The 27,424-nt window shown below is 51.0% G+C and overlaps 1 protein-coding gene across 7 annotated transcripts in view; it reads right to left on the bottom strand.

Annotated features, from left to right (window-relative positions):
* Wnk2 (WNK lysine deficient protein kinase 2) overlaps positions 1-27,424 on the bottom strand; it is a 114,244-nt gene that overhangs the window by 38,517 nt on the left and 48,303 nt on the right. For all 7 annotated transcript variants that reach the window (XM_036188045.1, XM_036188043.1, XM_036188039.1 and 4 more), the window contains exons 5-14: positions 24,543-24,700; positions 21,688-21,776; positions 20,141-20,360; positions 12,910-13,201; positions 9,617-9,816; positions 6,478-6,633; positions 5,826-6,017; positions 4,160-4,711; positions 628-921; positions 146-195 (exon numbers count right to left, since the gene is read on the bottom strand). In XM_036188045.1, the coding sequence (XP_036043938.1) occupies positions 146-195; positions 628-921; positions 4,160-4,711; positions 5,826-6,017; positions 6,478-6,633; positions 9,617-9,816; positions 12,910-13,201; positions 20,141-20,360; positions 21,688-21,776; positions 24,543-24,700 (2,203 nt within the window). The remainder of the gene's footprint in view (positions 1-145; positions 196-627; positions 922-4,159; positions 4,712-5,825; positions 6,018-6,477; positions 6,634-9,616; positions 9,817-12,909; positions 13,202-20,140; positions 20,361-21,687; positions 21,777-24,542; positions 24,701-27,424) is intronic.

The raw sequence follows: 27,424 nt of genomic DNA on the forward strand, positions 1-27,424 counted from the left end.
GGGTCTGATTTGGAAAAGGGGGGCAATGCCTCTTAAAAGTCCTGGTGACATTCTGGCAAACTGGGGCAGGATCTGAACGAAAGCGCCAAGCAGTGCTGGGCTGGGCCAAGCTGGCTCCCAAGCCTGCCTCCCCCCCCAGCAGTACCTCTCACAGCTCTGTGGGGGGCCAGGGGGCTTGTCTTGCGAGGCCTGCTCCTAAAATAAAAACCAGAGTAAAAGAACAGGGTTACATTGTGCTGACCTACCTCCCCTTGGTGAGGCCAGACACAGCATGCAGCTGCCTCCCCACCTCCTCTGAGGCTCTCCACACAGGGCCCAGTGTGTGGCGGGATGATCTTGAAAGGCTTAGAGGCGAGCAGAGTCCTGAAACCCAGGGTTGCTTCTTTCCACAAATTGCTAACCTACTTTGATCAATCCTCTAAAAGGACACACAGGGTTTGTGAGTGCCCTGTGCATACTCTCTGAGGAAAACCCATTTCTGAAATTCATGCTCTCCCTCCTGATGTGGGCCAGTGGAGAATGAGAGGCAGGGCGGCTTGGAGTAGCTGTCCCAGAGCACACTGCACCACCCTCACCCCCCTAGAGCCGAGCCCCCAGGCAGCTTGAGCAGGGAACAAGGGCACACACCTCTTGAGCCACTTCCACCGTGAGCTGGACAGCAGGGCAGGGACCAGCGACCGCAGGCCCAGTGGGCAGAGGTGGGTTTGTTGGCGGGAGTAGCGTAGAGGTCTGGGTGGGCACGCTTTGAGAGGCTGCAGCCACTGTGGGGGCCAGGGAGCTGGGGAGCTTGGGCAGGACCTCGGGGGCAGTAGGCAGCAGAGCATCTGGCAGAGGAGGGGAGAGGACAGCAGGCGGCAGGGACACGGCAGGGACCGGAGCAGCAGCATCCACGGTGTAGGGAGGAGGGTGGCCCAGCAGGACCTGGGGGCACAAGGGATGAGAGTGCAGGCTGGGTACCAGGGAGCAGTGGCGGAGGCTGTGCCCAGATAGGTCAGTGAGCACACAGGTTTGGGAAGATAAGGAACGTCTCTCTCGGATCCACATGTTCCCCAAAGGTAATCCTTGTCTTAGAGCACAATTGGAATGCAGACATGAGCCTCCTGAAACACTTCCGTGTGGGAGCACAGGCCTAGACTCCTAGGAACTTCAGAAGAAGAGTCAGAATGCAACACACACTTAGTATCTAGGCCGGGCTCCGCTATCTCCTCGTGACATCAACCTCCATCTTCCCTATCCTTCTATGTAGTTCAGAGCCTGGGGCAGCTGTTCCAGTCACAGGTGCACCCTGAGAGTGCTTAACACCTGCCAGATCTCACAAGGTGATGTGGAAGTATGGCTGACTTTCCCCTGTGGTTGTTTCTCTTCAATAGTTCTCTGGGGGTAAAAAGTCAGATCAAGAGAAAACAGGGTCCATAGATTTCAGTTCGAGAACACACCATCCATGGCCCCAGGTGGGCTAAGAGGCTGGAAATTCAGTCATTTTGTCTCTCAGGACTCTTTGCTCCTGGACACACACCTTCTCCTGGAAGGGATGCCCGTGGGGCAGCCAGTCAAGCTCATCGATAAACTTCTAGAAGCTTAATGTAATTAAAAATTCTTTTTAGAAGAGGGTCAGTGTCCTGGTTAGTTTTCTGTCAACCTGACACCTTAGAGAGGAGGTAGGCTCAGTTAAGAAAATGCCTTCATAAATTCAGGATGTAGGCAAGCCTGTAGGGCATTTTCTTAATGAGTGATTGGTAGGGAAGGGCTCAGCCACTGTGAGTAGGGCCATCCCGGGGCTGGTAGTCCTGGGTTCTATAAGAAAGCAGGCTGAGGAAGCCATGGGAAGCAAGCCAGTAAGCAGCATCTCTTCTATGGTCTCTGCATCAGCTCCTGCCTCCAGGTTCCTGCCCTGTTTGGGTTCCTGTCCTGACTTCCTTGATGATGGACAGTGATGCAGAAGTGTAAGCCTGTAAACCCTCGCCTCCCCAAGGTGCTTTTGGTCATAGAGTCTTATCACAGCAATGGTAATCTAAGACAGTCAGCAAGATGGCTCAGTGGGTAAAGGCCTTGTCACTAAGCCTGATGACCTGAGTTTGATTCCTAGGGCTCATATGGTAGAAGGAAAAAATCAACTTCTGTAAGTTGTTCTATGACCTCTACATGTGTACTGTGGCACACACAAGCAGCATCCCCTATTACATGAACAAATAAATGCAATTTAAAAGTAAAAAACCAGGCCTGGAGAGGTGGCTCAGTAGTTGAGCACATACTGCTCTTGCAAAAGATCCAAGCATGGTTCCCAGCATCCAAGTTGGGCAGCTCACAATAGCCTGTAACTCTAGCTCTACAGGAATCCAATGCCTCTGGCTTCTGTGGCAACTCCACTCACATATATGAACATACCTAAACACAGACATACACATAATTAAAAATAAAAATAATTTTTTTTAAATTAAAAATAAAATAAACTTTTAGAAGCTCTACCAGCCAGCCAGCTGAAGAACCCACCCGTCTGTAGCAATCCCAGAACCCAGAAAGGCCAGCAGCAGAAAACAAGGCCCAGAACACACAGATGGTACGAGACCCTGCTCTCCTGCTGCTTAGCCTCCTCACCCCTGGTCATCAGTGAACTTAGTAACCTTTGACACCTTCTCATTCTAGCTGTTCACTCAAGAACACAAGACCGATGTGGTTCCTCCCACTGCCTTTTAGACAAATGCTTTCCGCTGGCCAATAAACACTACTCCTGTCCATCCCCAAACACAAATGCCTCCAGAAACGAGGTAGTGAGAAATCACATGGAAGGAGCTGTATACACACTGAGCGAGCAGCACAAAACTAAGCCACGTAGCACCTGGCACCAGAGCGCTCCCCCGGACCCTTCACTCTTCACATAGCACCTGGCACCAGAGCGCTCCCCCGGACCCTTCACTCTTCACATAGCACCTGGCACCAGAGCGCTCCCCCGGACCCTTCACTCTTCATGACAAAGCCAGGAGATGCTGGTCCACATCAGAGGAACCCGAGGTTCAAATGGCAGGGGATATGCCTCAGCTTCAGAGCTGTCAGGGCTCGGAGCTGGGGTGAGGTCAGGGTTGGAGAACTCCCAGGTTAAAGTGTCAGATGGGGAGATGCTGAAGTGTGTGTGTTGGGGGGTGGCTGCCAGGTGGAGAGAGTATCTTCCCCAGTGGAAGACACCCAAGTAAAGAAGGCCTCTGATGAGGGGCTCTCAAGTGGGAAGCATCAGGTCTGTTCTTCTTTCCCCTCATTTGGGTTTAAACAGAATAGACAGGAACTCCAAACATGAATGTCCTGTGCAGGCTCCTGCCACAAGGCACATATCCCTACACACCACAGCATCCCTTCATTGTCAGCTTGGCACACTGTAGGAGTCATCACCTGACACCAGGGCAGTTACCTGTCCCACCAGAATCCTCTTCCACCTGGCGGCCCGGCAGCAACATAGACCCCTCGCTATTCTCTGCCTTGTCTCTCTGTTCAAATAGGGATGCCCATTCTGCCTTGCTTTGTCCTCTGGGTTAGCCTGGGCTATATGCAAGTCCTGGTATCCACAGAGGAACCACTTCAGGCCAATAGGACTGCCAGCACTGGCATGAGGGTGAGGGAGTCCTCCACCACAAAGCAGAGGCAGGGAAGGAGCATGGAATCCCTCAGCCATCCTGATGCTCCAGCTCCTGAGAAGGCAGCAAGTACCTCACACTGGCTCAGGCCTCTGTCTCCAATGTTCTCTTCATAAGAAAGGTCAACCAGGGGCTGGAGAGACAGCTTAGAGGTTGAGAGCACTTGCTGCTCTTGGAGAGGACCTGGGTTTGATTCCCTAGCACCTACATGGTGATCACAACCATCAATAACTCTAGCTCCAGAGAGTCTGACACCCTCTTCTGACCTCTGCCAACACCAGGCAGCCACACAGATGGTACAAATACACATGGAGGCAAAACATTCATACACATAAAAATTAAATCAATCTAAAAAGTTTTAAAAAGAAGAAAGGTTAACCACAGGACAGAACTGCTCCCTGACAGTGCTACGGCCCCTTGAGTCCAGGTACTAACAGGAGCCATGGCCCTGTGAAGGGAATGGTTCTAGTCTCTTGAGCCTGGCCCTGAGGGTCTCCAGGCAGTGAGAGGTGGATCCACTCCCACAGGTGGATTACCTGGGTCCCTGAGGCAACGGTTGGAGCAGCCTGCTCAGGTAGATGGACGACACTGGGCTGGACAGGCTGAGGAGGCACAGGTGAGGCCAGCTGTGGAGGGGTGGCCCGTAAGCTCTGCACCGTGTGGTGGGGTGAGGGTGGGATGTCTCCAGGTGCCATCTGTGGAAAGGCTGCTGGGTACACAGGCTGAGCTGGGATCTGAGCTGGGATCTGGGCTGGGATCTGGGCCACTGCTGGATGGATGGACAGTGCAGCCACACCCTGCGGGGCCACCGCCAGCAAAGGGATAGCAGCTGGTGCATTTGGCACGATGGTCTGGCAGGGCACAGCCAGGGGTGCTCCAGGGGGATGAGGCAGCTTGACAGCCTGCAGAGGCAGGGCCGGTGATGTGGGCAGGGGCGTTGTGAGACTTGGCAAGATCACAGCAGGTGGGAAATACTGAGGCGGTGGCACAGCGGCCATGTTTGCAGCTGGCAGATCAGTGAGTGTCTGCGGGAGGCCGTCGAGTCCTGCCAGGGGAGTGATGGGGGGAACCACAGGCATTTGAGGCATCTGAAAAAGGTATAGTGGCATGTTAGTCAGGGACCCGCAACATCAGCGGCAAGTGGCTCAGTCTCCCAAACAGCTGCTGCTGCTGAGATGATTCCAAGCAAGTCACTGGAAAGCATAAACATGTTCCAGAGACCTGCCTTCTGGATTCTCCCTGGGCACCAGCATGGAGGGACCTGTGTGTCCAAATCTCCAAGGGGCTGGCTGGTGGCTCTGAAGGAGTCAGGAGCACTCAGATCAGAGGAACCAGAGCATGACCCCAGGGCTCAGGAGCTTTGGAGCATTTTCATTTGGAAACACTTGAGACTATCAAAGGTACCAGGCTGGCCCGGTCACCTAGCATCTCATCAGCCTGAAGTCTCATCCTATGAACTCCATGGAAGCCAACCCCTTGTAGGGTTCTCAGTACAAACCTTCTTCGATAGATGAGGGAATGTCATCTCAACAGCAGACAGTCCAGAACCTTCTGTTTGTTCTCCCACTGCCAGGTGGTACCTGACGTGGTGGGTTAAACACTGTGGACCCGACAGCTTTCCTTAAGCAACACTCTTTTCCTGCTTGCTCACAAGCATCATGTTCACTACAGCTCTGTGCCATTATGAGGGCACAAGAATGTACAGATCCACTGTGACGCACGTGACAGACAGCTAAACGACACCCGCGGTGACAAATGCACCTGGAAGGAGCTGTCCCTAGCTGACTGCTCGGAGCTCTGCAGGACGACCATCTGAAGCTAGCAGGGAGCTTCTATCCCCCCTCAGTGGTTACAAGAAGAGCTCTGTCCTTGTCTGGACTAACCCTTTTCCCATCCTGGATGGCAATCGAGTAGACAACTGGATGACAGCTGCCTCACCCATTTACTGAGGGACCCTATTTACACCACTCTCAACCCAGAGGTGAAGCCAGAGGGAGAGGGAAACCAGACAAAGGACTGTCCCCAGGGTCCCTGACCTGCTGTGGTAGTCACAGGCGCAGTCACGAAGCACTAGACATGCAATACACAGGGTATGACATCATGCTCCAGGCCTACCTCCCTAGCCAGTAGCCCCTGATGACATGCATGAACAGGCCCAGCCCATGTCCTGAGCGGGGTGAGCAGGCTATAGACCAGAGATACCTGCGGAGGGACTTGAGCAAGAGGTTGCAGAGGTGGCTGCGGCATCTGGAGAGGCTTCAGCTGAGCAGGGGCCACTACCTGGGAGGTTGGAGCCAGGTATGGAGGCAAATGAGAGGGCACTGGCTGGACAGCGCCCACGGGTTGCGGGGCCAGGACCTGTGGCAGGGTAGGTGGTTGGGCCATTGGAAGAGGCTGGTGGAAGAAAAGGGAGTCTTGTGCTCAGACACAAAAGAAATCCACAATGACCCCCCCCCACATACACACTCAGATTCACACACACAGCCACATCACTTGCATATATACACCTTCATAACTTTACAACTGCATGTTTTCACACACAACTCTCATATACTCACAGTGAACTACATTCACAACATACATCCACATACCAGTCACATAAACACACACAGACCACTAAGTTCCTGCTAGTTTGGAGCCAGCTTATTAAAAATTTGAAGTAAGTAGAGTTTTTCATGTGCAGGCCTTGCGTTATAAACTACAGATTTGAAACATACATACACACACACACACACACACACACACACACACACACACACAGGCTCCATACTTCACCCAAGCCACAGGCTTTGGCTACAGAACTATCCCCTATAAGGGGACAATTTAAGGGGATAAAATGGTGTGTCACACTCACCTGCTGGACTGGGGGTGCTGGCTGGCTTGGGCCCGTGGGCACAGGGGTGCTGGGCGGTGGTAGCACAGGAGTGAAGCTCATGGAGGGTTCTGGAAAATGCTGCTGGATGAGTGGAGGGCGGGCAGGGGGAGGCACAGGGCCCACTGACAGGCCAGGCTGCAGAGAATGTGAAGGCTATATTCAGCAGCTGCCCTTGGTCCTTCTTATTCCAGTGCCCAACCCCCTCTCCACCAAGAACCTTGTTCCCAGGAAGGTGACTCAGCAGAAGCCAGGTGTGGTGGCCCTACAACGCCATCAACAATACTGAAAAGCCACATATGGCCACAGCTCCCAGCCAGGGAATGTTCTAGAACATAAGCCCAATGGAGAATTATGCAACCATGCAAAAAGATCATACTGAGGCTTTTCAGCACCATGGAGAAAGACTCCTTTGGCCATAAGCTGTTGGGCAGCTTATTTACAGAGACGATTCCGACTACAAAGGATGAACCAATATGGATAATTCAGACTATGGAGAGATGGGACATAGGGTTTGTGGCTGCTGGAAAGGTACCAGGACACACAGGCATGGGAACAAAACCAGAACAGGGAGGCCCTGGCAAGGAGAGGCCCTCTGAGACTCAGCCACTAGGGGACAGAAACAGGGCCACATAGGGAGGGCACTGGTCCACGCAGCTAGCAAAAGAACAGGAAATCAGCCCGAGGATGCCGAGGTTAAGGAATGGCTGCTACTTTGTCAATATTCTGGGGGGTGTTGGTTTTTGTTTTTTTAATTTTATGTGTATGATATTTTGCTTCCATATATGTCTGTGCACTATGTGCATGCCTGGTACCTGAGGCAGCCAGAATCAGGCATCAGATCCCAGGGTACTAGAGTTACATACAGATGGTCATAAGCCACCATGTGGGTGCTGGGAACCAAACCTATGTCCTCTGCAGCCCCATGTTACTATGTTTAGCTCTCTAAGCATACTCACTGTGCAGAGACAGAGCCTGTAGCATTTATGGGGAAATTTCTGGTTGTCTGGGATTTACTTCACAACAATGAGGACATTGGCAGCAGAGGGCTGTGGGGAACATATCTGAATACAAGTTCATGGTTTGGAAGAGAAATCGATGTCCACTGCTCTCCAGCAGACTTCTCTAGAATGTGTTGCATGGCACAGGGGCAGGGTTTTCTAAAACACACTCTCACTTCCCCTTTCCTGGTGCTTTGTGCAAGAATGTGGGGAGCAGGCACGTGCGGGATCAAGTCTCAAAGCTGGGTTTACCTAAAACCATAGACAAATGAGTTGACCCAACCTGACAGGCTGTCCATGCATAAGCTCTGGCCACTGTACACGGCTCAGGAGCTCAGGCAGGGCCTAGTGACCCTTCACATCTGATGGTCTTCCATTTCCTCCTTCTCATCACCCCTGTCTGTTTACCCCACCAGACCCCAGAGTTACATTGCCACAGCAGCCTTCTCCAGGAAATACAAAGAGGTCAGGATGTACCCTCCACAAGCCATCCTGTCTAAGTTGTCTTTAGGTCAGGAGGCAGGGAAAGAAGGCCAAGAGCCCTGGCCCCAGGTCTGCAACTGTGAGCTCTCTGCTCAGTTTAATGATTTGCATGTGGATGGTGATATTGGCTGGATCAATGAGGATGCATAGGACAGCAGGGGCCTGGTGAGGACCAGGGCAGCCATAGCCCTGGTAGTCCATCCCATGGCCCAAAGTAGCCCTAAGCATGGCTGAAGGTATGAGAGAGACAGGCAGGACATTCTGGCTCAGCCCCAGCTGAGCAGACTCTGGAGCAGCAAGTCCTCTTGCATGAGGTGTTCTGGCCATTTAAAATCAAACCTCACTTCATTTTGTGAAATGAACAAAATTGCAAATGTGCACATCACAGCGAATCCTGGGGCTCAGGGAAGCAGTGGCAATCACAATCTACTGTGTCAACTGCTTTTCCAAAAAGCCTGCTGGGCCCTTCTAACTGCTCAATGCTATGTGGACACGGGGAAGAGAGAGAGCCTGTGTATGCAGAGCACAAGTCACAGCATCAGCATTCAGCCAGTGCCAAGAAGCCACCACAATCCAAGACTGTGATAACTGGGGCTACCAACTTACCAGCTGGGGGCTCCCAAATGACAGGGGAAGCAAGAGCCCACCCATGGGGTCTACATCACCCTCTGAAGACTCAGCTCCACCACCCAGGTCACAGGCAAATTCTCAAACTGAGCTCTTAGGACTATGAAACAAGCATTTTTCTTCAATGTTTAAGAAAAAGGCAGAAATCACGGGGCCTGCCATGGGAACACACACAAGGACGTGAGTTTGGACCCTCAGCACTTAGGTAAAAGGCAGCTGGCAGAGCACACCTGTGCTCTCAGTGCTGGGAGGCAGGAAGGAGACAGGAAGATCCTGGGGACTTGCTGGCCAGCCAGCAAGCTCCAAACTCAGTGAGAGACCCTGTCTGAAAAACTCCTGACACAGGTCTCAGGCCTCCATGTGTACATGCAAGGGTGTGTGTACCTGTATATACCACAGACACAAAGAAAATAAAATGAATGCCCTGCTTGACCCCTCCTTCATCATCCACTTCCCAGATCTTACACACCGCCTATGAGGCATCCTCAAAGCTGGAGCCTTTCTTGCCTTCTACAAATACTGAAAACGCCTCCCTGCTTCAGCCCCATTTTTATCCCCCTGACTTTCAACAGCTACCACTACCTGAGGGAGACATGCCAGGGGGTCTTGGATATTCCCTAGGAGGCTGGGCAGAGACAAAAATCTGAAGTTCCATTATCACACATGATACATTTCTGTCATCTCTGGGACAAACTGGGAAAGACCCCAATGTGCTAGCATCACACACCTGTGTGGTACTGGTGATAACCTCAGGATAAGGCGGGTTGGTTCCCCAAGCCATGGGGACCCTAAGGTGTGTTCCCAGATACTCCACACTCTTTATTCAAGAGTTCTTCACATCTATAGTTCTGCAGCTCCCAGCAAAGGTGACCCTCCATGGACTGCATCCTCAAGTCTCCCAAGGGAAATGTGGCTGGGAGCCGACTATAGGCCACTCTAACTGTGACCATACTTAGCACAGCCTAGACAAGAGACAAAGAGGACAGAGCAGGGGTAGCTCTCAAACTTACCACAGTGGCCGGCTGCTGGAAGGCCCCTAGTGCAGGCAGGCTGTGGGTCAGGCCAGGCCCCTCAGTCACAGGGGGGCTGCACACACACGAGGCTGGGGTTGGAGTTGTATCCACAAGGGAGCTGAGCACCATGCTCTGCTGGCTGCTCTGGGAGTCTGAGTACACAGTGGAGCCCTGACCACTGTCAAAAGTGCTGTCCGCTGGGGAGGACAAAGGGAGAATTTAGCGTGCACACCTCTAAATGCCACCTCCCTAGCACTGCAGACAAGCGTAGTGGCTTGTCCCTGAATTCATTCTGCAAGACTGAGCTGGGATTGTTTTCATGAATGATGTTTAAACTGTCACCTGCTACACAGCAGCATGTGGTCTCAGGCCTCCTGTGCCCCTGGCCTGAGGCAGGAGTAGGCAAGGTTGGTGAGACCATCAGAAGCAAACCCTGTCATTCCCTACCCACTCTGGTGTGCAGGTGCAGAGGCTGCCCTTCTCTGATGGTTCTTGGCAAGGCAGCCTGCCCACACAGACAGCCAGTGAGGAATGAAAACCGGAAACAGCACTTTGAGGTTTTGCTTCCGGATTACAAAAGCCACAGGCTTTACAATCTGCCACCAAAACACCAAGCTATTTTCACAAGGGGTTGCATTTCAGAGTGAGTACTCTGTCCACGGATGATTTAAGGCAAGTGAGGGGTAAGTCTTGCTGGCTCTGCACTAACAATTTTTCCGAAGAGTGATTTTAACCTAGGAAGACATAATGCTGAGGTTTAATTGGGCAAAACCAATTAGACAAGCAGCTCTACTTTTTAATGAGCCAACTGCTCATTAGAGTGACCATTTCTACCTAGACAGACAGGAAGAGAGCAAGGAGAGAATGGAGCGGGAGAGGGAGGTGGGGAAGAAAGGAAGGTGGCCTTCAGGCTAACAAGATTCCAGAGGCACCAACTCCAGCCATGTGTGCAACACTTTAAATATCGCAAGTGATTTGTATAGATTACTTGTATAGTCAGAATTTCATTTGGAGATGGTTACCGCCCCCGGCATTAGCTGTGTTGTCATGGTCCTCAGCAGGAGTGTTGTGGCAGTGGAAGCTGCCGCTCAGCTGAGTCGGGGCTGCTGGGGGAAGAATACTGAAAGCTGATGTGGTAGGGTATCGCCCAACACAGGTATGTGTGTACTTGTGATCCTGTTAAGTGCAGGGCCTGCTCAGACAATGTGCTGTCTTTCATCCTGATCAGCTACAAAGCACAGAATGGTTGACCACTATCAGAATCTAGCCGCCAGGTGAGAAAATGAAGACAAAAAGCCCAGAGCAGCATGCAGAAGGGCATTTGAGGGTGCGGTGCGAGATGAAGGAAGGGGGATGGGAGTGTGCTTGCATGTTTTCTTCACATCACATATGCAAGCATAGATGAGTACACTCCTCTTTTTTTGATTTGGTTTGGTTTTCTGTTGTTTGAGACAGGGTTTCTCTGTGTAACCCTGGCTGTCCTAGAACTCGCTCTGTAGACCAGGCTGGCCTTGAACTGAGATCTGCCAGCCTCTGCCTCCTGAGTGCTGGGATTAAGGGTGTGTGCCACAACCTCCTAACGAGTATATTCACATTTGTCCACATGTGTATTCCCATGTGTGGAGGTACACACATGTTCTCAGCTGTGTGTACAGGTCCATGTGTGTAGAGGTGTCAGTATGATGTGTGATGTATGTGTGTCTTTATATGCATGTATTCACTGGGTGTGCACCTGTACACATACACTATGTGTCTGCCTATGTGTGTGTCCATATGTGGATGATACATGTAGATCTTCTCTGGAAGGCAAGTAAAAGATCTGCAGCATCTGTTGCCTCTAGGAAGATAAGTGACTTGCCTGTAAACCCTGAGGGGTTTAAAATTCTGAAAGCTATGACTGTACTATCCATCTAGTTTAAAGTAAATATAGTAAGTGAGCAAAAGCCAAAGGAAAGAGAAGGCCAGCCATGGCTTCTGTGCTTAGCCCATGAGTGTTCCGAGTCACATAGGAAAGGGTTCTGTTGGCAGAGAATTCCTACACTTAACATGAACTCATCCTACTCTCCATCTCCATGGGATTTTCTGATATTAGGTCACCCTGGCCTTCAGCATCTGACCACAAGAGGGACATTGTTCAGAGGTCCCAAACTGGGTCTCTTCAAAGTACAAAATGCAGAGCTCAGCTTGGAGCAAAGTACTTCAAAGTGAGGGCCGCCCATTTGCATTTAAGTAGTCTTCTTGGAAGCTATTTGAGTCATGAATGAAGGGGGCTGCATATTAAATAAAAAGGGTTCCAGTCTTTCCACATGAACAGTCTCAAAGATTGGCCTGGGCTCTGCTGATCTGTTCCAGGCTGGTTCAGAGTGGGCAAAACTATGTCTCCTGTCTCACACACAGCTCACTGCTTAATTTTCAAACATGGAAGGCAAACAGGATACTGATTGCCTATCCTGAAAAAGTACTGGATCCTCTCAGGATGGTATCTGATGAAGCCTGCATCCAATCCTCCTCAAGAGAAACAATGCCTTGAAAAGGGACAAATGGTCTCAGAGGTTTCTATGAAGGATAGTAACAGAGATGGACAATCCCAATGATTAACACTCCTAGCTAAAACAGCCACCACTCGGCACAGTCATCCCCTTCAAAGACTATGTACTGGTACCTCACTTGGCCTTTGTATCCCTCCATGAAGCCAGGACTGCTCTTCTCAGAGAGAATAAAGAACCAGTTGCCAGTCCACAGATTCACAATGTGGAGCCAAGGTAGAACTGGTTCCCTCAGACCCTACTAAGCCATGAACATCTGACCTAAGAAGCCAGATTCTAGCAAGCCTTAGCCCCCAGAGTCACTGAGGAATGTAGGGAAAACCCAATCCTTTTCCCAAAACAATCATCCACACCCTACAGGGCAGGCAGTGGGAACAAGTCTGGGCTGGCCAACAAACCAGGGTCCACGTGTCCTAGCACTTGGGGACCGTCTGTTAGCCCTACTACCCCAGGGCATGGCCCTTAAAAGATCACCATGTGTTCTGGCACCAAGATGGCTAGCAGAAAGTGACCTTGGAACAGGAGACCAAAGCCTATGCAAAGCTTCAGGGAACCACGTACAGCTGGAAGCAATGAATGACCCAGCTACCTGAGGACAGCATGGAGTTCACCAGGTACCTGCCTTTCTCACACAATGTTATACAAGGTAAGAACTCTGTTTTGCTTTGCCCTGAAGCTGGTTAGGCTGGTGATGGTGGGGGGAAGGGCACAGTTGGCCATGGTGAGCCCATTCCAGGTACTCACAGGCTAAGGAGGTAACGCTAGCTGGCAACGTAGGGGGCAGGAGATGCTGGTCAGCCTCAGGCTCCTCAGGTTCTGGCAGTCCAGGCTGCCCACTCTGTGCATGGTAGGTCACCTGGACCTGCAGGGGTGCTGGCAGACCCTTGGCCTTGTCAGGGCTGCCCGAGTCCTTTGGCTCCTGAGTCTGTAGCGCAGGCCAGATCCTCTCACGCCGCCACTGGATTAGTGCTACCCGGTCACGGATGGACTTGGCCACAATCTTCACATCGCTCTCGTGGAAGAATCCAGAATCAATCTGCGAAGGCAGACACATAGTCAAGCATCTTGGGGAGCAGCCATCCTCCATGCACCATTTACATGTAATATACACACACATGCTACTGCTTAGGCCTTCCCCTCCCATCTACCATAGTTCTCAGGACTCCTCAGTCCCCTCATGAGTGATAAGTCCCAACACCCGCCTTTGAAGTTTACAGGCTCCACCTGTGGGATGGTAGTTCATGCCCAGCAAATATTCACTGACCTCATAAACCCTGACCAGCCTGAAAGGAGGAGACCCACTTGGTCCTCAAAAAGCAGTATAGGGAACATTTGAGCCTGGCAAAATCCTAAACTCCCTTCACCAGCAGAGTATTCCATGATCTCCAGGAAACACAGTGAACTCACGGGCAATATCTGTGACAAACTCACTTCCTGGGACAGAGGTCCCTACTAAGGCTCTGTTCTAGATTGACTACAGGGTTAATGGAGACTACTGAAAAGTTAGGGTGGGTTCCTTCCTTCATGAAGACCTCAGTTCTAGAGAGACTGAGTGGGGTGCTGGAGAGAGAGCTCAGTCAAGATGACCAGAGTTCTGTTCCCAGCACCCATGCTAGGTGGCTCACAACTACCAGTAATTTCAGCTTCAGAGGATCCAACACCCTCTGCTGGACTCTGGGGGCCCTGCACACATGTGTGCATTACCACTACCACCCACCCACCCTCCCTATACACATAAACTAAAAATAAATCGTTTTTAAAAGAAAGAAAAACATACATTTTTTTTAAAGACAGGGTATCACTGTATATCCCTAGATATGTAGACCAAGCTGACCTTGAACTCAGAGATCCACCTGCCTCTGCTTCCTGAGAGCTAGGTGTGCACCCCCATGCCCAACAGGAAAAGTAAATTTTAAAATAGGCTCTTGACTGGAACACTACAGGGTAGGGATACAGGGGTGTCCTAGTGTGGGAACTGGGTAACATGATGGAATATATGTGATAGACAGCACAGCAGAGGGTGGTGACTTTGTGGTCCAGCCAGGCTCCTCCCACACAGAAAGGCAGGAATGTGGAACAGACCCATGGCACTGCTGGGTCCCTGTGTTATCAGTGAAACAGTCATGAACCCAAAGGCACATGGATGCCACTTGTGTATGAATGTGTAGATGGCATGTCCCCATGAGCTGTGTCTACCCTAAGGGCCCAGAAACAACGTCCACAATCCTGAGAGGCCACAGGAAACCAGAGCTGCCACTGGCTCAGTAGCTCAGGGCTGGACAGGAGAACAAGGAGAATGAGCCAACTGCCTGGACATGCTCAGGGAAGGACAGGGACGTGCAAACTGACATGGGAGCTGGTACTAGGGCAAATCCAGGACATCCGAACATCAGAATGGGCAGCAACACAGTGATGCTTTAAAGGGCACTCCCACAAATCCTAGCACACATTTTGCATAGATTGCAGACCACTTGTCGGGGAAAGAGGGTGGGGGTCTCCCTGCCTTTTCTAGCTCTTTCTTTCCATGACTGTCTCTGTACATGTCTCTATCCCCCTATACCCCTTTTTTCTCAGGCGTTACTGTTCTGAATGAAGCCACATCATCAGCTATCTGAAGAGACCCACCAGCAGGGAACTCAGGCCACCCCGCTACATGGGCCACCAGCCCAGCCTGACACCTGACTGTGCCTCACGAGAGGCACTCAGCCACTCTTTTCCCCAACCTGAGGACTGTACAGGCCAGAGCACTATCAGGGTAATCTGCTGTGAAGCTACCAATATCTAAACAGAACTGAACTGTGTCCCCTTAGAGCAAGTATCCTATACAATGGGGTGGTCAGAAGCATATACCCCAGGCAGGCCACAGTGACAAAGTGGCTCCTTCTCTGAGACTCCTAGAGGGCATCTGAGCTCTTCCCAAGTGTCAGGCCACAGAAGGCAGAGGACGGAAGAGCCCCATGATAGTGGCCCAATGCTTGGACACCAAGGATCCCAGCAGCCCAGGGAAGGGATGATGGTGGCATGCTGATGGCATTTTAATTCTGAATGCAGGAAAGCCCCTGCTTCACAGAAAATAACAGACAGGAATGTACTGGGGTGATGGGAGCTAGGCAGCTGCTCACTTTCCAATAATACATGGTGGAGTTGAACACTCTCCAACCTCCCAAAGAGTTTGTCCAGGTCATTTCAAAGCAGTTTATTTTGAAAGACAATTCTGCTTGTCACAGAGATCCTCCATGAAAATGTCCCAGATGAAGGCCTCACTGATCCCAGCAGAGGCATAAGCAGGCTCAGTGTGTGGCCAAGGAAAGGGTCAAAAGAAGAGAAGCTGGAGGACACAGAATCCTCTGTGGGATCCAACTACACTCAGGGCCTGTGGTTCAGCCACCATCTTGTGGGAAAATTTCCTGACAACAGGCCTGTCCACACCCCCAGAGGAGACAAGACAAGATGAGGGGTCTTTTTCTGTCCTTAGAACCAGCAGCAGTCTCTTTTCAGGGACGTTCAAGTCTAGCCACAGGGACCTTTATGAGGCAGCGGAGGCTGGACAGGCCAGAGTAACCCAAGTCAGTTGTGACCTAGAGTGAGTAACCCAAGGCAGGTACAGTAAGTGTCATTGATCCATGGAGCAGGTCTCAAAGGTAGCCAGAGCATGACACATGCCATCCATAAAGTCCCAGGTAACCTCAGTTCACATTAAAGACAGTTGGCAGGCCATGTCTGCCATTCTGTGGGATGCTTGTTCTGAGGCTCTATGCCTCTACTGGGCAAGGCTTACCTGGCCAGAGCTGTCAGTCACTCCCAATTTCTGCAACACTTCAGCCATCCCCAGGATGGGCCTAACTGCCTGCAGCTCAGTACCCCAGAGCCTGACACACTTAGCCTCATTTCTGCCATGCTGATCTACATCCTCACCTATCACCCATCTTCATCCTCCTCCAGGTGGCTCCAGGAAGTCTCATCTGGATTCTAGGGTGGCACCTCACACCTGTGAAGTCTCAGGAATCCTAGATCTTTGCCAGACTCACGTGTTCCTAGATGGTGACTCCCTCTGCAGCCTAGGCCCAGGGAGGGACTGGTGGCCTGGGCAGTAATGACCCTGGAGTCTCAAATGTACAGGATGAAGAAGGGCAAAGCTGGAACCCTAACAAGCTTCCTGGGGCCCAGAAACCACCCTGAGGCCCAGTAAGAGCATGGCAGAGCTATGAGATGGGCCCATGTGTGGCTGTTCACAAAACAGAGCCCTTATTAGGAGAATGTAGAGCTTTCAATTGTCACATGTTGCAACCAGGCTTGGCAGAGTGGGGATACACATTGTTTTTATTTATTTTTTTTAAATTATTATTATTTTGGTTCTTTAAGACAGGGTTTCTCTGTGTAGCTCTTCTGGAACCCACTCTGTAGACCAGGCTGGCCTCGAACTCAGAGACCCACTGGACTCTGCCTCTGAAGAACTGAGATTAAAGGTATGTGCCACCACCACTTGGCATTTATCATTCTTTAAGTTGATACAAGTCATGTCCTTTCTACATGGATGCCCTTTTTATAGATGGCATGCCTTATAATGGAAAGAAAATGCAGTGTGAAGCAGAAGAGAGGAGAAGGAGATAAAGTGTGTGTGTGTGTGTGTGTGTGTAGATTCAGGAAAGGGTACTGGGCCCAGGGCCTTCCCTGGAACTGATGCAGGGACATAGCCTGGGAGTTCAGCCAAATGGCAGAGACCAGCTGAGGTAACTCACCCACAATGGCCCTACCCTGTGGGAAGCCCTGTCCTCTACCATATGAGAAGCAGAGATAGGGCAGAACCTTGGGTGCCAACTGCTTCAGAAGCAGTTAAGCAGCATCCAGGAACAGTGCACAGGGTACACTTGGGTTTAGGACACTGTGTCTTTCAGGGAACTGAAGACAAAGTGGGAAGCTGATGTCTAGGTGAAGCCCAGACACTCAGAATCTACCTGTCAGGGATCCTGGGCATCCTCCTGGAATCACTACCCATGCTGCAATCACTCACACTGAGCTCCAACATCCCCTTATCACATCATAGCCATCCTGTGGCCCCTGATCCCAAGGCTTAGCACCCAAACCCCTCCTGCCCTGCCTGGCCCAGTACAGAGCAGGCAGAATCACATTTGTTATGCAGCCCTGGCCTCGTTCATGAAGGCAAGAATGTTAATTTATCTGAAGAGACTGCCATGTTGAAACCACAACGACCAATCACAATCCCCAATCTTACCCCTTGCAAGGTCAGAACAGTGTGGTTTCCCCACGATTCCTTCATCTGATGCACATAGGAGACTCTCCCTCCAATCCCCCTTCCCACATCTATCATTCCCCAGGCCAGTAGCAGTGACCAGCACAGCGACGACAGTATGCTCTCAGGAAGTGGTTGACACCAAACTCCAGCTACCACACTGCAGATGGTGTGTCCCTCACATGATGCTTACTGTTCTCAATAAAAAGCATGGAGAGACAGCTGTGAATGTCAGTGAATGGAAATGTGTGCTGCTAACCAGCTGAATGTATACAGTCACTCTTGATGACTGATTTGAAAATACACAGCGTAGCATATATAGTTACTACTGGCCACCACTGTGAGTCAAGAAAGCCCTCCAAGAAGCATGGAGCTAAAGAGTCCCCATGAGATGTGTTCACAGCAGATGCTCTTCTGGCTGGGATGGGATCGGAGGCAAGAGAGTGGGTCAGTCTTGTCACATGGGTGACCACTCTGTGCATCTTGGGATGATGGGACAGCCTGCCCCAGAGAAGCCAGCCTAGACTTCAGCTCAGCAATAGTATGTCACATCCATCCTCATCCTTACCACACCACACTCTGCTGCACAGGGAAGCCCTTGGAGTCTCTTTTCTTCCAGAAGCTGCACTCAGCTGTACTTCAGAAGGCCACACAGGAGCACTCCATCCCACAGCTGTGGCACCAGGACCATGCAATAATTTTATCCCAGCAAGACCTAGGCTCTCCCTGACTGTCTACTTTTCAACCCAGCTCCCTAGGAGTCATGGATGCTGAGGCCCTGCTGCCAGGCTACTTCTTCCTTCCTTCGTGGACCTCTGTGAAAAAACTAAGCCCACAATGTCCTCTTGGCCACATGCTGTAGAAATGGCATAGTCTCAAGGAGGGGTGAACAGAAGGTTCATGGAGCCTCTTTCTTCTGACTCTGAGAACTCACACACTCCAAGGCGTCACTACCCAGCCCCATGGGAACCTGTCCACTTTTGACAGGAGAACCAAGGAACCCACCATTCTGTGCACTTGGGACTTATATTTTAACAGATGTGCTCTGTTCAGTGGAAAGCTCATCTGGAACTGGGCATAGTAGTGCAAGCCTAAAATCCCAGCTGCTAGGGAATTTGAGGCAGAAGGCCTGTTTGGGACACAGAGCAAGTTCAAGGCCACCTAGGCAATTTAGTGAGAAGGGTTTCAAAATAAAGTGTCAAAAAACAGGCCTAGCGCTGCAGCAGAACACTTGCCTAACTCTGGATCCCAGTGCCCTGGGTTCAGTCCCTGAGGGGGTTGGGGGTGGGGGTGAGGTAAAAGTAAAAGAGGGAGGGCTGAGACACGCTTTAGAGGCAGAGTGGCTCTATGTTCAGTCCCCAGGAAACCAGAAAAGGAAAAAAGCTCATCTTAAAATAAATTTAAAGGACAACACCTCTGTGACAAGCACGGGTCAGGCTGCTGGTTCATGTCTGCAGTCTTCCCTCTGGATACCAGTGGCGTCCTGACTTCTACCTGCCACCTCCTTCACTGTTAACACAGAGGCCTTACCGGACTCTTGTCCCCTGTGGTGTGGTTTTGCTGCTTACACGGTCCCCATGTAGATCTGCATATTTACATCCTTCTGCTCTCATCTAAGTTGATTCATCCTTCGTAACCAACAGCACAGATGTTGGTCTCCTGGCCAAGCATGGTGCCCTCAGCCTGTTGCAGCCCTAGACCAGGCTTTCTCCTCTGTGGCTGGCCTCATGGCCAGCAAACACATTCCCAGATAGATATTCATTCATTCACTCATTCATTCATTCATTTTCTCTCTCTGTTCTCTCTTCTCTCTCTCTCTCTGACTTCCCTCAGACCCAGAGTAGCATGTCAGTAGAACAAGTTTATAATGAAAATGTTCCATATGGTTGAAGACACTCATCTTGAGTGGTATTAAACACCTGAAATGTGACCAATGAGACTAAATTTTATACTGTAATTAAATTTTAAATTACCTAAATCTTAGTAGGTACTTGTGGGTCATGTTTACCATTTTGGATGGTATTGGCACAGAGAACTGAGCAGAATAATCTAGTCTGACATCCAGGCTCTAAAAATTCCTATGCCCTGGCTATTCACCTCTTGTAGATGTTAGGACACCACAGTAGTGCTGCAGAGCCTGGGCCTAGGCCACTCCTTGTCCTGTAAGGGCTGTTCTACTCTGGATACCAGTGGCATCCTGACTTCTGGTACCCCATCAGATGCAATGTCCCCTCCTGAGGCTCAGTCTGACATCCCAAGCAGAGAGGGGTCTCCCCTCCTCACCCACAGACAGGCAGTGAGACACACCTGAGCTCTTCCATCACCCCTCAAAGGGTTAAAGTACCAGAACCCAAAACATCACAAGCGTGTCTTCAAAGCAGGAGGGACAGAGCCCATGTGCAAAGGCACAGCCCTGGGGCAAAGCGGCAAGAGTGCGGTTAAGGCAAGCAGGGTCCTTCACACTCTCCTCTTCTACCAGACTTTCCCGGAACTATACCCCAGGTCCTGCACAGTGGAGATCCTTAGCTCTGCTGTCACTGAACACCCCTGACCACACAGCAGGGGCCCCAAACCCTTCCTCAGCACTTCCCCCAACCCACGCATGCATGCTGGTCATTTCCCTAGGGGCACATGCCCTTCTGGAAAAGCAATTGATTTGTGATTTTTTTTTTTTAAACCCAAACTCACCCATGGGTAGTCTGAGCCCCTTTACGTGCACATTACCATTTCCTGGGCCACCTCGTCGGGAGTCTCCTTCTCCAAGTCAAAGGTAAACTCTATGGCTCCATTGTCCTTGGGCTTGCCCTTCAGCTTCTTGGGGTCTTCCACCCAAAGCCGGAGGGCTATGGTAGACTTCCTGCCGTGGTCCTCCTCTGCAAGTTCCACCCGGACACCGGTGTCTTCCGCGAAGAAGGCGTGACTCAGCAGGTCCTTGATCTCATACCTGGAAGGGGAGTGGCTCCAGGTAGGGCTCAGGGACAAGGGGCCTCCATACCCATCTACCGCACAGTTTGAGGTCACCACCCAGCACACCCAGGTTCTGCTAGAAAGTTCCCCCACTTCGATCCTGGTGGGCAGGCTCTGCCCCAGGGGTAGGACACAGGTGTGCACGTGAGCATTCCTTAATCCCCAGGAGATGCTGAGAATCTGTGATCTGATAGGCTCTTGTTTCTTGTTGCAGTGTTTTAAGACCACCCCCCCACCCCACCAAACCCCACTCCCCACCCCACCCCACCCCACACCCCCCGTTATAAAAAGAAATCACACCCTGCACCAGGCCACCTGCTAGGCAGATAGAAACAGACCCTGCAGAGGTTCAGGTGAGTGTTCAATCCTCATCAGAGACTCCTGGCTCAGGGTGAATGAGAGGAATTAGAACCCTAAATACACAAAGAACCCAGGGGCCCTGGGCCTCACTGCAGCAGCAAGGTTAGAAGGGAGCCTTTCTCAGGAGGCAGGGGTGCGGAAGAATAGAATCAGACAGTCAAAGGTAAGTAAGGACTTGCTAGGCCTAAGGGTTTGGAGCCAGAACCCAGCCACGGACCAGAGGCTCCACCAGAGGCCCAGGTCATCCGGCAGCTAGCTGTTGCTATATGATCACTTCCAGTTCCAAGAAGTCATGCCTCGCAAACACACAGCCCTAACCACTATGTTCTCCAGTACAGATCCATTAACCATGCAGCGTCCTCTGGGCATAATGCTGATGGCAATGAACACCAGCTACTCATCCCTGTCTACTGAGAATGTCACGTGGACGGGTGAGTACACTCCAGTTTGAGGGCTAGGAAGGCTCAAAGGCACCCCTAGTTTCCTGGCTGTCCAGCTGGGAAGGCCAGTCCTGTTTTGAAGAGGAATTGGCTTTGTAGAACAACTGGGGGGGGGGGGGCGTCCAGAGGTGAACTCTGCAGCCTGAGAGATGGCTGGAACAAGTACTCCTATATACAGCCTGCTGTTCAGAGGAGCTGACAGGGCGGAGGCACAGGAGGTTCCTGAGTATGGAGATGTTCCTTAAGGTCATGGAAATGACTAGAGAAAAAGCAAAGGACAGAGCAACAGTCTGGGTACCCAGCACTTCAGGCTGGGTTAGGAGCCTATCTTGGGCGGCAGGAAAGGCTGCAGCGCTCCACTGCTCACAGCAGCTCACTAGCCTGGTGTTGCATAGCTTGACCAGTCTGCCTGACCTGGGAAGTCTGCATGGAGAATGCAGCCCGGGGCACCAGCTGGAGCAACATCAGCTGGACCACACCACAGCACACAGTGCTGGAGCTCACCTTTCCTCTTTGTTCTTACAGATACACTCTCCGATGATCTCCTTGATCTCAGGATCATGCACCTTCTCAAAGCTGGCTGGCTTGATGCCCTGAGAACAGAGAAGAGTTATCCAGCACCACCCAGAGCTGGAGGCACCATCGACACCCCCAGTATCTCCCACGGCTCAGCTTGCTACCCAGGGCACTTCCCAGCCTGACTCCTGGGACCCAGCAGAGCCTGGGGCCTCATTGAGTTGAGGGTGGAGCTGTGGGCAGGGAAACTGAGGAGGCTATGAGGCAGAGTTCCAGAAAAGAAAGAGTGATAAAGAGCCCATCTGTCTACATCCCCTCGAGCCTTTGCTTAAAACCAAGATAAGTACCTAGTCAGCACCACAGATCTTAGCAAAGAAACATCAAGGACCTTCAGGCTGAGCCTGAAGGGATGCTGTAATGGTACAGTGTGTGATGATCAAATAAAAACTACTAGAAATGCTAGGAGGCAAGAAGACACAATTCACCTAGAAGAAAAACCAGTCTACAGAAATGAGAGCATGCAGCAAGTTGGAGGTAAGGGGCAGGGGTAAAACTCACAGCAGCTGTTCAGGAGCTGAAAAAAAAAATACTTCTGTTGACAAGCAGAAATTATAGATACAAAGAACTGACTAGTGATGGGAACTTGGCAGAAGAGAAGACAGGGTAACAGGAGCTGTCGGGCATGGAGCTGAGAGACAAATGGACACATAGCCCTGTGCCCTTCACTTCAGAATCTGTGACACTAACAAGGTGCAGGTTGGCACATAATACACATAAAAGCAGACCCCCAGAAGGACAGGATGGGAAGCAGTGAAGAAAAAGGAGACATACTTGAAGACAGCTGATAGCTTAGGCAGGAAATGATTTCTATGTAAGCACATGGACTTGAGTTCAGATGCCCAGCACTCAAGTCCAGTCAGGCTTGTTAACACTGGGAGAGGTAGAGACAGGCAGATCTTGGGGATTCATGGGCCAACCAATCTACAGCTCTATGTTCAGTAAGAGGCCATGTCTCAACAGTAATGTGGAGAGCCAATTGAAGAAGACACCTTGATAATTTCTGGGTCCCACATGTGCCTGCATGGGTGAATACACGCACGCACGCACGCACACACACACACACACACACAGAGAGAGAGAGAGAGAGAGAGAGAGAGAGAGAGAGAGAGAGAACATACTAGAGAAATGATGGTCAAGATGTTTCTAACTCGAATGAAAACTCCAGACCTATGGATGCATCACATTCAAGCCCCAGGCCTGGAAGCAGATGGGTGACAGGAAGCCTATGACTCTCTAAGCTCTTCCCTTCAGCATAAGGCCTGTAGCCAACGTTCCTCCCCACTCAGGTCTGAATAGAGGATTTCCTGGCTGTGTAAAGCTTCCCCAGCTCAAACTCAGGCCAAGGTCCTCATCCATGTTGTCAGAAGGATCACCATCTGACAAAAACATACAGCACAGCCTCCACCTGTGCAGTAGATGCTGATGTTGTGGCTGATGCAGCGGCTGATGCTTCAGATCCATCAGTGAGCATCTACAAAGCTGTCCCTCCACTTGGCTGCAGGGCCTCTGGAGCAGAGGCCCCAGCACTTCCCATACAAGCTGCCCCTCATCCTGGTGAAGAGCCTCAGCCACAGTGGGTTCCACACTTCCCAGAGTCAGGCCTGTCAGGCCTGTCAGCCCACGCCTGGGCTCCTTCCCCAGGAAGTCAAGAGCACTATCTGTGGTCACTGCTTCTGGCCACAGGCCAGGAAGAGACTTGCAAGGGAGAGGGAGCCACTGGCCACTCAGAGAGCACAGCTAATCTCCCCTATCAGAAGCAGGAGCTGCCAGGGTTCATTTACAATCTGCTCAGTTACAGGGGAAAGGGAGAAACTAATTACAAAAAAAAAATAAAATACCCTGAAGGCGTCGACCCTCCTAAGCATTCAGCTTTTAAAATCCCTGCCCTTTTTCTTTTATCTGGAGAATATAAAGAAGGAAGGGAGGAATGGAAGGAACAGGGAGGAAGAAGGGGAAGAGGAGGAAAGGAGAAAAATACACCTGCTGAGCCTGGCTGTTGAAGCCCCACGTGAGGCAGACAAGAGTAAAGAACCTCAGAAGGTCCAGCCTTGTGCTGTCCCCAGCCCAGATTACAAACCACCACCTATCATGTATAGGACAAGCCTGAAGCCCATGTACACAGAGATGTACACACAAAGCACAGGGTCCCAATGGGCTGCCCGAGGAGGATGCAGGAAGGACTCTGGGGATCCCAACAACCCAGGTCAGAGAACACCCCAAGGGCCTGCTGGCCTCTCCACAAGCGCAAAGACAACACACCACGAGGACTAGCAGAGAAGAGCCCTGGCCCAGCTGCTCTACCTCAGATGCTGTATTTGTTCTGACAGCACAAGGGCCACCACAGAGAGAGAAAGGACAGCCCAATCTGTTTGTACAGCTGAAGCCTTAGAATCAACTCAAAAATCACAATGACAGCAAAACAGGAACTGAGGTTCCCAGGCTGCCCGGTGCCAACAGCTGCCCAGAGACACGCTCGGCTGAGATGATGGTTTGGCAAAAAGGAAAACAAACTGGGACTCTAAGATAAAGAAGATGGCGCTCACTTCCTGAAAGGGGACCTCAGCAGAGCTACAGCCTCTCCAGCTTCAGTTTCCTTCTTCCTGGGTCTCCTGGTTCCACGCAGGGAACCTCCCACAGCACCATTACTTTTGCTAGACTTCTCACCCAGGCAAGCCTCGGGGTCCCCATGGTAGGGTGCACACACCCACTCCTTTTCTTACCCAACTGCCCAAGGGACTAACCAAGGCTGTGTCCTTACTAACAAGGTGGCTGAGTGGACTCACACAGGTGACCTTGCGATAGATCTGGGCAGCGTTCTGGCACTCCGAATAGGGATACTCTGAGGTGGCCATCTCCAGCATACACATCCCGAAGGCGTAGACATCGACCGACTCATCATAGTGTTCCTCATACATTTCAGGTGCCATGAACTCAGGGGTCCCTGCACCAGGAGCAGCAGACACAGCTGTTACTGATCATGGCCCCTTGGCCCCAAAGATGCCCCCAACCACCTCCATATCTGTCCCGTGGCACATAAAGGACACCAGTGAGGTCCACAGATCCCAGATTCAAGCAGAGGTTCTCTGCACACTGAAGTGTCTAAAACCTCACCTATGGCTCCAGGGTTAGCCATCAGTTTTCAGTGCCATTTCAAGCCACAAGGTTGGAAAACACCGTGCCCAGGGGGTAGGGTGGGGCATACCTATTCTCTGAGCACACCCTGGTTGTGTGTGGATACTGTACCTCTGAAAACAGTTCTCAAGTCTCCCGAGAGATGACAAAAAACTTTGGTTACCCCAAAACTGCCTCCCTCTAACTGCAAAAACCCAGGAATGCCCTGAGTATCCCCAGAGAGGGGAATGACTAGATTTTCTGGGTATAACTAACAATGAATATGACATGCCATTATCACTTTGCAGGTTGGGGGGGGGGTGAGAAAATGGTACCCACCTGACACATCGTACAAAGATGTTAAGGTAAGGACTACTTGTAACACATCAAATATAAAAAAAGTGAAATGATGCTTGCCCCACGTGGCCACTATGTGCATGAACATGTATGCTCTCTCATGTGTATGGAACCCAGAGGATGATCGCGAGGCATCATTCCTCAGGTGCTGTTCCTGCATCTGTTTTTCTCCTTTTCCTCCGAGTCAGGGTCTGTCCCTCCCCTGGAGCTGAGTATGCTAGGCTAGCTAGCCAGTGGGTGCAGGGATGGATAGAAACCAAGCTTCAGATTCAAAAGCAAAAACAAACAAACAAAAAACCAAAACAACAACAAAAAAAACCCATTTCTTTATTAAAATTCAGCTCGTCTGGCTAGCCTGCTTGCTCTGAGGACACAGTCTCTGCCTGATAACTAACAGGATTGCAGGCCGGCTGCCACTCTCCCTGGCTGGCACTTTCAGGTAAGTGCTGGGGACCTAAGCTCCAGTCCTCAGGCTTAGGTAGCAAACACTTTAACCTCTAAGCAGCCCTGTGTCGGTGTCCTTGCCCCCTGTGTTGGAGTCTTTTGCCTATTATTCAGTATATATGCATTGTGAGTCTACCCAAAAACTTAAGAAATATAAAAGTACATGTTTGGGTTTATGTAAAAGAACACAGAACTGTAGAAAAAGTCCATCAGAAAGGACAGAGACCAAGAAGAGTGCTCATTCTGAGAACTTTTATCCTTTTGTGCTCTTGAAATTCTTTGGCACTGCTGATTTTTAATTTTTTTTTTTGAACTGAGGATTGAACCCAGGGCCTTGCGCTTGCTAGGCAAGCACTCTACCACTGAGCTAAATCCCCAGCCGATCTTTAATATTTTTAAGTGCCATCCCTTGTCATAGAGTAGTGAATATACCTCTTAGGTCTCAAAATGCATGAGAGAATGGTCCCAGGCAGGGGTAGCCTACAAGAGGATCAGAGTCCAGGCCCTTCCCACCCCATCATATATCCTAGGGACCCCAGCATATCCAGAGGGGTCCCACAGGCCTAGAGCACAGTGGCCACTCAGGAGGGCCCACCACGTGGCAGCTGGAACACAGTGAACAGGCAGCTGACTTGGCCGGAAACCCTGAGTTGCAGGATGGAAGGGCTCCCTCCCCAAGGCCACCTCTATTGCCCATAATGCTACCCCATGATGCCTCTGCCAGGGGCTGTGTGGGGCAAATTGTCCTGTGATAACAAGGAGAAAACACAGAGGCCTTTCCTGCTAAAGGAGCCAACAAGGAAGCTCCAGGGGTGTGTCCTGAGCCCTAGAAAGGCCTGTGACAAAAGCAGGCTCCCAGGACTTGGAGCTGGCCGTAACTCCTTAGCACATGCAGGGACCCTCACTCTTCTAGCAGAAACTCTACTCACTAGCCGGCCACATGGCATTAGGGTGAACAGACAGCATTATCCCTGGGTTTGGACTCGGTAGGGACCAGCAAGAAAAAGGACCCTGCTCTGCAAAAATTATCCCAGACAGCCCGGCTCTGGGAAACAGGTTGAACTGAACCAGCTCTGGTCCAGGATAAGAGGAGGAGGCCCTAATAACTCCTGAGCATGGATGCACTTGGCTCGTTTTTCCTTTTCATCTTACTAATTAAATCTGAATTTTAGAAATAACACGTACATGTGCACACACACACACACACACACACACACACAACTGTCTAAGTGTCTGTCCCACCCACTCACCCATTTCATGTTCTGCCATCAGCGGCAGAGTCCCTCACCCTGGGCCCAAGGTTGCCTTGCACATCTGCCAGGCATCCCCAGGTCCCTGCACCTGAGTCTGCGTGAGAGTAAAAGTGGCAGTCCCCCCCCCCCCCCCGGCCCAGCTGTTTTGCCAGGTGCTAGGGAACTTTCCTCACACCACTGCTCTCCAAGCTCCTCATGCCAGAGTCAGGCAGACCTCTGCGGGTACAGCCCCTGGCCACCGTCAGCTTTCTAATGGAGAAGTAACTTCAGCTGTGGCTACAAGGCATCTCCGCCCCCTGACGAACAGGAGAACGTGCTGAAGCCTGGCAGGAGTGGAGTAGGCTAACACTATAATAACCCTAGAGCCCATGAGAACTGCGCCGAGTCTGTAATGAAAGACAAATTATTTACTTCATGGGACTTAAAAGCTCTATTTCCTACATTTCCCTTATCTCCCTGATTTTTGTTATAACAAGAACAAATTAACAACTGGCCCTTGC

Source organism: Onychomys torridus, chromosome 5 (assembly GCF_903995425.1).
Source record: "Onychomys torridus chromosome 5, mOncTor1.1, whole genome shotgun sequence".
In the NCBI taxonomy this organism is placed as follows: domain Eukaryota; kingdom Metazoa; phylum Chordata; class Mammalia; order Rodentia; family Cricetidae; genus Onychomys; species Onychomys torridus.